We start from the raw sequence: 12,697 nt of genomic DNA, 5'->3' as shown, positions 1-12,697 counted from the left end.
AATTTATTTCCATTATAGTGGTGCATAGGAGACACCAGTCCGGGCTTGTGCATGTTAGGCACTGCACAGCCCTGCTTTGGGAAGGGTACACAGCTCCTTGACTTTGCAAAATTGCATCAGGGCCCCACTATGGCAAGGGTCTGCAACCCCTGGCACATATGCTAGAGTATGGCACATAAAGGCATTTTGCTTGGCAACCATGCCTCAGGGCAGATGGTGGATAAAGGGGCTAGGGCTGTGCTGCCACAAGGATTGCACCTCTTGCAGCTCCTCCGCCATCTGCCCAAAGGCACGTGGGCACACATTGCCAGCAACGAGTCAGGCTGGGGCTCTGCAGACCTCAGTGCAGCAGCTTGCAGCCTCCCAGCCAGGTGGCCTGGGCTCTGGGCAGGCCCCTACTGCCCGCCACGGAGTCTGGACTGCTCTCAACAGGTGGTAGGGAGGCTGCAAGCCACGGCACCAAGGTCTGCAGAGCCCCATCCTGGCTTTTTGGCAGGTGCATGTGCATCGCCAGGGGGATGAAGGGGAAAGGGCCATAGCTGTGCTGCCACAACAAGGACTGGGCCCCTCGTCGCTCTCCTGCCATTTGCCCCTGACACACCAACTTCTTACAAGTCAAGGTCAGGGTGTTTTTGGCACTACATCAGGGCCCTACAGTGTTGTATTTGCTTTCCTCCATATGACATTAAACCAAGTGCAAGTGTTCTAGTAATGAATAGCTGCAAGGGGGAAACAAAATGTATCCATAGAATAAAAATGCATCTTCATATCTCTTAATTATAATCATATCTTGCACCATTAGGGCTATATTTGAGGCAATGGCCCACCGGGAGCACCAGGAGTTGCTTTCTGGACTGCATTTGCATTCATTGACACAGCAGCCAGGATAATTAGTAGGCAATTATTTTTGGTTTAAGTGCTATGACATAGTCCCAAATAGTTAGGGGGTAAGGAATAAAAAAGGAAACACTGCCCAAAAAGCCATAGCTGTCTCCAGTGGGGAGCTCTCAAAACACATTCTTCACAGATACATCATGCAAAATACAGCCTGACATTAAAAGGCCTTTGTACTTTAACTGTTTGGACCAGGATGTGGCTCCTGGCCAAACCTGGTTACCATGTGTGATCTCCTAAGCCAGTGGCACCCCACCTTCTGGCTTCGCATGCTGGATGAGTGAATGGGATCAGCCCACAGGCCAGATCCTGTGCGAGCTCAGCTTGTGGGGTTGTTTTGTGGGCCTGATCCTGTGCCAGCCTGATCCAGCAGCAGGCTGATCTAGTATGCAGGGCCACATTACCTGACCCACAGGGCTCCTCCCAAGGGCCCAGAAATTTGGCAGCAGGTTAACAGCAATTACCACTGCCACCTCTCCCCTGCCATCAAATTCCAGACCCTCGGGGGGGGACGACACACACCACAGGTCAGATGACATGGCCCTGCAGGCCAGGGTTTAGCACCCCTTTCCTAATCTTAAGGCATAGAATAAATTCCAGAGTAGGAAGACATTCACTTGGCAAAAGGCCCACTGCAAACAATCCCAGCCCCATTAGCACAGACCGAGTCATATGGGAGGCATTGCCAGAAGTGATGCAAACATCTCCTGGCCCATATTTCCTTTAGTTGCCCCATTCACATGACATTCAAACTAGTTTCAGGAGGAAATGCTTTAGAGGCTTAACTGGCCCCAAGCTTGTACTGAAGAAGAAAGCATCACTCGGCTCCGGGAGCTGCAGCATGTTCCCTTCCCATCGTGCTGTTTGAGACAGCGAGAGCCTTTCCTCACCATTGCCTGGCTGACCTGTTGCAGGGTGTCCTCTGCTGCTTCAAGCAGCCACCTTAAATGTCTTCTCTGGGTGACTGTTCAATGAGGGAAGACTCCATCCATTGGATGTTGTGGGCGGAAAGGCAGATTCCCTGTAAATTGCATCCCATCACCAGTATCAACAGCATTAGCAGAGAGGTAAGCGAGTCAATCCCAGAGAGCTCTGTCATCCCTGCCTTCAATGATCATAGCGATGGGGTGATTTGGGGAGGCAGCTTTGCCTTTTCTTTAGCCCCACACGGAGGAATCGACTACACCACAAAGACCAAGCTTTTCTCTCAACATCTGAAACAGCCTCACAAGCCAACAAACACGGAAGCTGAGTTTCTATTGGATTAGGCCACAGTATTGTATCAACCCCATCCGCATCTCATTAGGATTACGCTACGTTCCCTTAAATATCCCAGACGTGCATCTTATTCTAAGTTGCTGTTTTGATCTGAAGCCACAGGCTATTTCCAAAGCGGAAAGGCTTGATGGGGACTGAACTTCCTGGGGAAAGATTTCAAATACACAAGGTTTCAGCTTCTCTCCCTCCCATCACAAGGGGAGGAGGGAAAGCGTCTCCCAGTAGGCGGTGAACTCCCACCCTGACAAACTCTTTAGCAAAGAGCCACTTCTGGGCTCCGTGCCAAAAAGACTTCATCCCAGCTGTTACTGCCACTGAACAGCTCAGCCCACACTGCTTATCTTTGTGAGCCAGCGTGCGGGATCCAGCAGTGGGGAGAGGCAGAACAAGCCTCGCATACAACCAAGGCAGATCATCGCCAGCTCTGTGTGAGAAGCAGAGGCCTCATTCAAGTAAGGCCCAGCACACAAGAAATTTCCAACTCTGTTCTGCAGAAATAAAGGTTAATGTGAACTGAATGAAGGCCAGTCCCTCGGCGCGTCATTCTGGTGTCACTCTGCAGCGGTTCAAACAGACCACGATCGTTTTCAGATATGCCGAGAGAATGAAAACATGCGTGCGAGTCAAAAAGGAGAGATAATAATAGTGAGACAGTCACTGATCCTGCCAAAAACATGCAGGAAGTCAGGCCTTGAGCCAATTACACACAAGACACCCACAGGCACGAGGCAGACCAGAGACACCACCTCATCCCCACCCAACTGCAATCCTGACTCCTGATGCCCTGAAGACCACAAGTCTAAAAAAATACCCACCCCCCACACTGAACCTGTGTTTTATTACAGCAGCAACTCAGATAAATTAATCAGTAAGTAAGCACTTTTTAAGGTGAGGATCAATGTGCATTTGTGTAGATACCCGTGTTAGGATTTACCTTTCTAGCAAACACCCCCTTAAATTACTTCGTTACATAAAACTAATGTGCCACCAGAGTGGAGAGTGGTAAGCCATTTTGTGGTGGAATAAGGTTAATTGTAGAAATCTTTCAATAAACAGCAACCTTCAAGGGCCTAAAACTCCTGCTTCTGAGGGCTAGGAAGCTGGTTACATTGCAGTTGCTGGGGCTGGTGTTTCATAAGACTCACTTGGCACATTATATAACTTCCTGGTCTGAATACTGCTCCTTTTCAGCTGCTGCTCTGATCATGCTGTTAATTGATTTTGTGGTTAATTGCATCCTTGATTTGAGGAGTGCATTGATCCATTTTTTTAAAGTCTAAGTTATTAGGCTTAAAATTGACTTTTAATTTGCTTGCTAATCAATTTGCAATAATAATAATAATAAACAAAACATGTAGAGCTGATTTTTCCTTCCTAATTGCAACAAAGGTCACCAGCTAACTCCAGGTCAAAGTAACCTTCAATCAAATCTGTGGGCCACTTACCTCAGCTCAAAATTCATGCCTAAGCTCAGTACAACTCCATTGCCCCGCTGCTGTGCCATGGTGCCTGGGGCAGGCTCCTTTAAATGAAAAAGAAAACTGAGAGTCTTGACTCCGTAAAATATTGTTGGACCAGCCCCTCTCTGAGCTTAATACCCCCCTGCTTCAAAATTTATCTGGGGGCAAAACTAAATGAAAGATGGTAAGTGCCAACCCCACAGATCCACCTGCCACGAATGCAGCACTTCCTTCAATACAGACTCAAAATTCCACCTTGTCTGAGAACAAGTTCCTGTTACATTGGGGAAAGAGGTTTGTCTGGGAGGCCAAAGGCTGATGAGAAGGTTGTAAAGCTTTGTGTGCCTTTTTTCAGAGCTCTGCCCTTTGCCAGTGGAGGCAGTGATGTCATGATACCACTGCTGCATCATATCTGGGAGGGGAAAGACATCCAGGACCTTATAAAGTTTCAAAGATCCGTCTTTTTTGCTCCTTGTCAAATACTCCATGCTCCTCCCAAATGACTTCTCAGGCAGAGGGATGAAGCTCTTCTCAGCAACATGTTGCCTCTTTTGGCTTTAGGTTAATCAGCTTCTCTCCAGCACAATTTCCAAAGTACTCCCTATGTTCCTCCACTGTTCCAAGTACATTCTGCACAAAGGACCTCTGCTGCCTCCCTGTATTACCGTGAGCGCACCTCTTCCCCGTAGAGGGAGCTAGATCTCACAAAAGATGAGGCTTTGAGCTACTACTCTGCCACATGTGTTCTTCTGGTTCTCTTTTGCCCTTTGTGGAAGGGCATCCATCCCCAGATCAGTCCTTTTTTGTCTCCTACTGCAAGGTAGGAATCCAAGAATTCAAGCAGAAAGTTGAAACAGTGGGAGTAGAAAGTCTGCTAGGATGGGACAAGGGGTGTGGCCAAAGTGACCTTTATGAGTGTGTCAGCTGTCTTCATCATTTCTCAGGAAGTGCTTAAATGTCTCAGATGCAGAAAGAAATGGGAAGTCAGGGTCCAGAAAAGATTTACCATGAATTGAAAAAGGTGAATTTCTCCATGTCTTTTCAAGTACAATACAAATTTACTCAACGTATGGCTTGGTACATTAAGTTAATAACAATACTCATAAAATACAATCCCTCTCCCCCCCCCCCCCCCAAAAAAAAAAAAAAAAAGCAAACAAAACCCAAACAAACAAGATCAGAAATCTGGGTGGATAAGAAAAGCATCAGAGGACAACACACTTAGCACAGATTCAATAAGAGGGAAAGGACTAGAAAGCAACATCTTAAGAGAGACAGGTCTGAGAGCTAATTGTAAAATAAATCTAAATTTGCAATGCAAATAAGGCAACAAGATAGCTCATGTAACATCCCAGGTAGGTGATAGTCTCTCCCTTGGGACAGACAGAACTGCATCAAGAGTATCCATTCAAGTCTGTCTGTCAACACACCAGGAAGATGTAGATACATTTTAATTTTGAAAAGAGCAGTGTTCAGAGCAGCAGCATTGAGTTTTAATCTTCATAAGAATGAACTGACAGTGATTTAGTCAAACAATGACTTGGGGGAATAATTCACCTGTCTCAATGGCATTAAGACACCCAAGAGGAGAAGAAGGAATTTCTAGAGTTTGGCTGTAGGTTGAACAAGGAGTAATGCAGAGAAAGGAAAATGTCAGGTGAGTATCAAAGATTAAACTGACTGTGGGATAACATCATGGCTAATGGAAGAGCCCATGTTTTGAATCCAAACAGGAGAATGGAAAGGTAGAAGCAAGAGAACAAATCTTTGGTGTCCTCACTCTAAAAATCAGTAAATAAGCAAATATAACCATCCCTTACCAGTCCAGTTTTGTTAGGCAAGGCACTTCTGGTGTCTAAACACCTTCAAAAACTTGACCTCAAGATGCAGATTAGGTGCTTTGGTAAATTCCTCTAGGCTTTGACTCTCAGTCCTTACCAACATGCAGGATAAAAGACTCTGGTCTGATTTTACATGACATGTAGCCAATTGTTAATACTAGGCACCAAGAGAAGAATGGATTCTCCAATGAGGCCTACTGTATCACAAATTTCCCTTGGTTAAGCAGACTATCTTCATGACCATGTTGAGCAACAGGAAAAAGATGGCAAGCATTTTATTTTATTTAAAGATCCAGAAAGAAGAGTATGATTGGCTTACTGCCCTGGACCAGGTGACTATTCATAGCTCAACATTTTTTTAGTCACAGAAGAGCCCAGACAATTCCTTCCTTTTCAGATATGCAGAGTTCATGAAAGACATCTGATTAATGCTGAAACCTCAAGGTTTCACTGGAAAAGAGGTAGCATCAGTGAGGGCTTCTCTCTTCTACCCACCAGTGTTACAGCTTCTTTCTGCAACGCCAAAGCAACTTCTAGGGCTGAATAGCCAGTTCACTCTCCACAGTCCACTCAGATTAGGTTTATTTCCACTTGCCAGCAAGATGATGAATTGTAGTGGCTTGTATAATATGGACACGAACTGGATCACAAATCTTTATTGCCATGACAAACTATACACATATTGCTAAAGTGTAAACAGAGAGGAAGAAAATCTGCAAGGAGGTAGCTCAATACATCAAGTGTCTGCCCAAGATGCAGCTTCGTGATAAGAGATGTACATCAACCCCTGTCCACTGGAAACAGAACTGAGCCCGCAGTCAGATGACGACCAGCTCTTTTGCTACAGATGCAGGAAGTTTTCAAACCAGTGCCCTGAAGGTGAAATACAAAAACAGCTTGTAAGAGCAATAAAAGTTAAGAAGTGAAGTTAAATCTATGATAAACTAACACAGCCCAGGGACTACAGATATTTGTGGCTTTGTACCTAGTCACCTGAAACATGCCAATAGTACCCCTGTGGAAACAACAGGGGTGTGGTCTCTCTAGCACAAGCCTCTGCCAAAAATACATGTTCACTCTTCTAATAAAGAGAAACAAGTCTGGTTGGCGTTTTCCAAGTTTATTGTACAAAAGCACATTTAAAAGGGTTTATGCATAATGTGTTATGCTAGTTTCTATACAAGTAAATAGAAGGATTTACTATCATCCTCAGCTATCTGACTTACCTGCTGCAAATATACATTTTTACAAATAATTTATGAACACAGGGACTATTTGGCCATTGTGCTGGAAAAATTCATATACCATGCATTTCTAGTAAATTGTATTACAGACTGCTAGGGGGTCACTGGGTGCTCCTAGAGGCCTTTGAAACACAGGCCTGTGCTGGGGAATGATGTCAAGATATACCTTCTCAGCTGAAGCTGCAGAAGCAACAGAACTCAGGTAAGAACAACCCCTCCGGAGCCTGAGGCCACTAGACAGGAACAGTCATTCTGCTCCAGTGTAAGGATGCCATGGTGCCTATCCTCTAGGCAAGGCTCCTTGTTCCTTTCATCTCATCCCTAACTGCCCCCTCTTCCCACCTGATAAGAAGCCTGGACTACTGACCTCGCTAATTTAATAGAGAGAGTGAACTACTGAACTGATTCAAAACTGTATATGCTGAAAGACCATTTATCATGCCACACCAAGATCTGCTTCAGCTCCTGAGCACAGCACAGCAGTAGAAGATCCTGCATCTTACTGACAGGACAGCTAGCTGGGTTTTTGGGGGGTTTTTTTTGCCTGTGCCACTGCACACATTCTTCACAGAGACGTACAGAAAGCAAGTGAGAAGGAGTGTTAATAATGACAAGGTAAAAATATAGAGCATCTTTTTCATTATATGCAGAGGCAAGTCAGTGATTTTACACAGGTGTTGCATTACCATTGTTCTAAGGTAAGCAGCCTACCCTGAAACAGAAAGCCTACAGGTTTGCAAGAGGGTTGTTTGGGTTTTTTGTTTGCTTTAAAACAGCCAAGGCACCAAAAACTTTGGAGTGGCAAGGGCCATCAATCATTCATTGCCTTCAATATGGCTGCAAAGGCATAAGCCAGCCCAGGAACAGCCCAGTGTTGCATTCTGAGAAGTGGCTCCTGCCCAGATAGAGCAGTGCTGTAGGAAAAAAATCTTTACCCAGCGCTGAAAGACCAACACACATTTTAGACATTTCAAAAAACTCTGCTCTATTTCAGATCATCATTAAACCATAAGAAGCATCTAAAATGCCTTACTAAGTATTTACATAGTAAACACTGCCAGTTTTACCAAATCCTCACTCAGGCAAAACTCCCAGTGGCCTCTACAGGAGATCTTTCCTAGAGGAGGAACTCAGGACTGCAGAATTTGACCCAATAAAAAGAGTAATGGATGGAACATCAATATTAAGTGTCTCACATTTCTTGATTTGATTTAGAAATGCCTGTGTTCATGGTACCTATCCATAACTTATGCTGTAACCAGTCTTTTAATAAAGGAGGCCACTTATTCTTTCATAGCTGTATTCTTCATTGTGTTTTGCAGTCTTTCACTTTAACAGAACACTATTATGGTTTGATCCACTATCCTGCAATACAATAATCTGTGTATATGTAACCCAGCAATCCCACAAATAAAGTCTTTTAGCAATTGACTTCACCGTCTGGCAGGTTTGGGCATTATATACACTTTGACTGGTTTGCTGAATGGGATAGTTCCTTCAATGCCACTTTCAGACTGTGGAAAAGTGTCCATGCTGTCGCTCCACGTGGATTTGGAGATTTTAGTGGAAGCTTTGCTCCTACTGGAATTGTATGCCAATAGTAACCTCACTTCAATCTGACATGGCTCTGAAAAGAAAAGAAACAGATGCAATCCCTGATCAGCAAGCTGAATAAACAATACTGAAGAAAAAGCAAATTACTGATGTCTTGGATATAGATGATATTTGATCTCATTTAAAATTTGTGTACAACTATGGTCAACCCACAAATTTCAATATAGCTACTCCAGGTGTACCACAAATTACCCCAGCACCCTCCACAAGTGCCACTCTAATTCTCTTCCCCAGCCCAATCTGCTGCTTTGCTTTCTGCTCCCTGCCCCATGTGTTGCTCTGCTTTCTACCTTATCTGCCATTGTACTGATCTGCCGCATGCCACACACACAGAAACTGCCCATGCCACTTGTTGCATGTATGCTGCAGGCTGGCCACCCCTGGTTTACATGATCAGAACCTGATCCTGCATGGCAAGTACCAGACTACCTATCCTAGCAATTCTCAACAAGGGTGCCTTGAGAGCCTTTCAAGGGTGCTGCAGAGTGCCATGAAATGTTAGCACTGTTAGGTGTGCAAACATGGTTCACAAGATAAAACCAGAGATTTCAAATAGAAATTAATTCTGTCCTGCTGTGGGCCGAGTTCCCTGCAACAGAAGAATCACTCTGTTATTTTTCTGTAGCCAGAAGACAAGTGAAAATTAAGTGTGGCACTTCCTCCAAGTGGTGTCTTGAATCTAAAGTGGTAGATAACCGCTGATCTGTCTTCCCAAGTCAGACTATTGGCATTTACACTGGTGCAACCGAGATGGCAATCCAGCATGCTTACAGCAAATACAGTTTTGCCAGTTTTATCTTTATAGCAGTCTAAGAGAGACCCCTAGGACAGGCTCCAAAGAAGAAGACAAGAATTATAATAGCTAGGACTGGAAAGAACCTCAAGAAATCATCTAGTCCAGCCCCCTGCACCGATTCATAGATTTTAGGGTTGGAAAGGACCTATTAGGTCATCAAGTCCTGGGCAGGAATGAGTGCTGGGGGCAGATGACCCCCAGCCAGGAGTTTGTCCAATCTCCTTTAAAATACGTCCAAGAAAGGGAACAGCACCACCTCCCTTGGAAGTGTATTCCATATTTTGGCAACCCTCACTGCAAAGAATTTTTTCCTGATGTCCAATCTAAATTTGCTCTCCTTCAGTTTGTGGCCATCGTTTCTAGTTACCCCAACTGGTGCCCTGGTAAACACTGTATCCTCTGTTTCCTTCTGTCCCCCCCCGATGAATTTGTAGACAGCCACAAGATCACCTCTCAGCCTTCTCTTGAGGAGGCTGAAGAGATTCAGGTCCTGCAAATCGATCCTCATGGGGTTTTTCCTGTAGGCCTTTAACCAGACAGGTGGCCCTCCTCTGAACCCTTTCCAGGTTATCTACATCCCTCCTGAAGTGCGGCGCCCAAAACTGGATGCAGTACTCCAGCTGCGGCCTGACCAATGCTGCATAAAAGGGGAAGTATCACCTCCCTAGACCTGTTTGTGATGCACCTGTTTATGCAAGAAAGAGTACGGTTAGCTTTACTTACTACCTCATCATACTGGTGACTCATGTTCATTTTGGAGTCAACTCCGATGTCCCTTTCCGCAGTTGTGCTACTTAGAGTGGTACCTCCCAGGCTGTAGGAGTGTCTATGACTCTTCCTCCCCAGGTGCAACACACACCATTTATCCTTGTTAAACTGCCTACATTTCTCTAGGTAGAAACCAACCTGTCCACCATCATTCTCTGGGTGTGTCCCATAAGCCAATTTTCTACCCATCAGACTGTGTAATAATCTACATTGCAACTGTTTAGCTTATTTTTATGAACTGGGTGCAACACTGTGCCAAAGGCCTTTTTCAAATCTAAGTAAAAAACAGCTACCTCTATTCCTTCATCCAAGTATTTTGTGACCTGGTCATAAAAAGAAACCAGGTTAGTCAGGCAGGATCTGCCTGCCATGAACCTGTGCTGGGTGCCCCTCAGCATTATTTTACCTGCTGGTCCCCCATAAATGTGATCCTTAACAATTTTCCCAAAGGTCTTCCCAAGGATAGAGGTGAGGCGAACCAGCCTATAGTTACCTGGTTCCTCCTTCCTCCCCTTCTTGAAAACAGGGACCACATTGGCCCTTTTCCAATCTTCCGGGACCTATCCTGAGCGCGAGTGTGAAAACAGTTGCGCCAGTGGGTCCATTATGACTCCAGCTAATTCCCTAAGTACCTTAGGATAAAGATCATTAGGGCTGGTTTACTTAAATATATCCAACCCCTCCAGCTGCCCCTTTACTAGGTCAGAGGCAGAATCAAATATACCTTGATCATCCTCAACAGCTGTTTGCCTATCCTGCTGTTAAAAACCTGCAATGAAGGAGATGCCACATCCCTAGGTAGCCAATTCCAGTGTTTCACCACCCCAATTAACTGTTAAAAGCATTTCCTAGTATCTAGGCTACATCATGTTCATTGCCAATTCGGTCAATTTCTTCTTCATCAGGCACACACTGGGATGCTGGTGTTCCCCTCAGTCTTCTCCTTCTGGACTATAAAAATCCAGTCTTTTTCAACCCTTCCTCACAGGACATATTTTCTAAAATTCTTGTTTTTCAGGAAAGCAACATTTTTCTTAAAGTATTATGCCAACAACTGGACATAGTACTCCACTTGAAGACTCATCAGGGGTGAATACGGCAGATAATTACTCCCATGTCATATCTAAGGCACATTTTGAAATATATCGCCTTGTTTTGCAACTACATCATACTGTTGATTCCCATTTAAATTTGTAATGGACAAGAAACCCCCGGATCTTTTTATGCCATAGCATTTTCTACTCTCTTATCCCCCCCTTGCATTTGATTCCTTCTCCCTAAGAGTGTAGCAGCCTGCCTTTACCTTTACTGCATTTTGTCTTTGTTCATTGTGGAATCTCTCTCTAATTTGTCAACATCATTTCAAACTCTGACCCTGTACACCAGCACACTTGGATGCTCTCCCAGCTTGGTATCACCTGCAGATTTTACAAGTCAATGCTCCATTCCACCATCCAAATCATCAATAAAAATACCAATTAGAGTGAGGCCCAAGATAGACCTGCACAGACCTACTTGAAATGTTCTCTTAGTCTGAAAGCAAGTCACTGATAACTACTCCAAGAATGATTTTTAGCCACTTGTGCACCCTCCTTATGGTGATTACATGCCCTAGATCACAGTTCCTTAGCTTACAAAAATGATAGGTCTGATACCGTCTAAAGCCTTACTTGAGTCAAGACAGATCAGATCTATTGCTTCCTTTTTATCCAGTAACTCAACAACCCTATCACAGAAGGAAATTAAATGGTTTGATGCAATCTGCTTTTCTTGTTAAATTGTTTAATACTTTGTTTGAGATGAGAGTTAAGCTGACAGCTTTAAAAGATCTTGGCTTCTTGCCCTTTTCCACTCCTCTGGGACCTCACCAATTTCCAAAAGCTTTCTAAGATGCTTCCTAATGGTGTTGAGTGTACTTTGGCTATTTCCTCAACTGCGCAACAATTATTTTGGGGAATTTCAGACCCAGCCAATATGAATACACCTATCATACCTAAGTGCTCTTACACTGGCTCTTTTCCCTGTTCTGGTCTATACTTCCATCTCTTTATTAAAGTTCATTTTGAAAATCTTCTGGTCATTTTGGTCAAGACTAAAGCAAAGGCAGCATTGAACTTCAGTCTGAATGTTCTTAATGCCAGTCTGTCATTGCTTTAGTTGCAAGGTAAGCTTCTCTTCCCCCCATTTTTCCTCATGCTCCTGATGTCTGTGACTAGACATCTCAAAAGTTCAACAGCTGCACCATTATTCTCACGCTTGTCTCTAAGAATAATGGTTAACATTACATGATCTCTTTCCCTCAAGCACTTTATTCACTAATCTACACAATACGGTAAATAGCAACCCCCAAAACTGAGATATTAAGTGACTTGACCAAGATCACACAGGAGGCCTACTGCAGAATCATAAAATAACAGGACTCATCCTACTCTGTGAAAGCCATGGCAAAATTTCCATCAACTTCAATGGAGCATGAAAACTCTACATTCAGGTGCTCCATATCTTAAAAGAAAGCCATCTTTTCTACAGCACACAACTGCATAAGTGAAAGCTTCAAAGCTATATTATGTTCCATAAATTGTAGAAATGTAAGAAATATCACAGCAAACAGAAAACTACAATAAATGTGAGTACTGGTTAGAGAAAAATCCTACCAAATACTGTTAACTGGAAATGGATAAAATCTTGGAATAGAATAAAGTGAAAGGGAAAAGCAGGAACCCTGTTTAGGAGACACTGAAAAGAAATATTGGACCTTTACGTTGGTAGGCTAATGCCCTATATACCAGTCGTGGAAGCACA

At 44.0% G+C, this 12,697-nt stretch overlaps 1 protein-coding gene across 3 annotated transcripts in view; it reads right to left on the bottom strand.

Moving 5' to 3' along the window:
• Positions 1–5,731: 5,731 nt before the first annotated feature.
• The window catches only part of INTS4 (integrator complex subunit 4), a 52,802-nt gene continuing 45,836 nt past the window's right edge, over positions 5,732–12,697 (bottom strand). For 2 of the 3 annotated variants that reach the window (XM_019493589.2, XM_019493590.2), the window contains exons 23-24: positions 8,155–8,344; positions 5,732–6,346 (exon numbers count right to left, since the gene is read on the bottom strand). In XM_019493589.2, coding sequence (XP_019349134.1) covers positions 6,334–6,346; positions 8,155–8,344 — 203 coding nt within the window. In that variant the 3' untranslated portion in view covers positions 5,732–6,333. Of the gene's footprint in view, positions 6,347–6,577; positions 8,345–12,697 lie in introns of those variants that run through there. The other variant, XM_014606596.3, reaches the window with a different exon arrangement.

The sequence above is a fragment of the Alligator mississippiensis genome, chromosome 1 (genome assembly GCF_030867095.1).
Source record: "Alligator mississippiensis isolate rAllMis1 chromosome 1, rAllMis1, whole genome shotgun sequence".
Classification (NCBI taxonomy): domain Eukaryota; kingdom Metazoa; phylum Chordata; order Crocodylia; family Alligatoridae; genus Alligator; species Alligator mississippiensis.
This window is presented reverse-complemented; position numbering and strand designations above follow the sequence as displayed.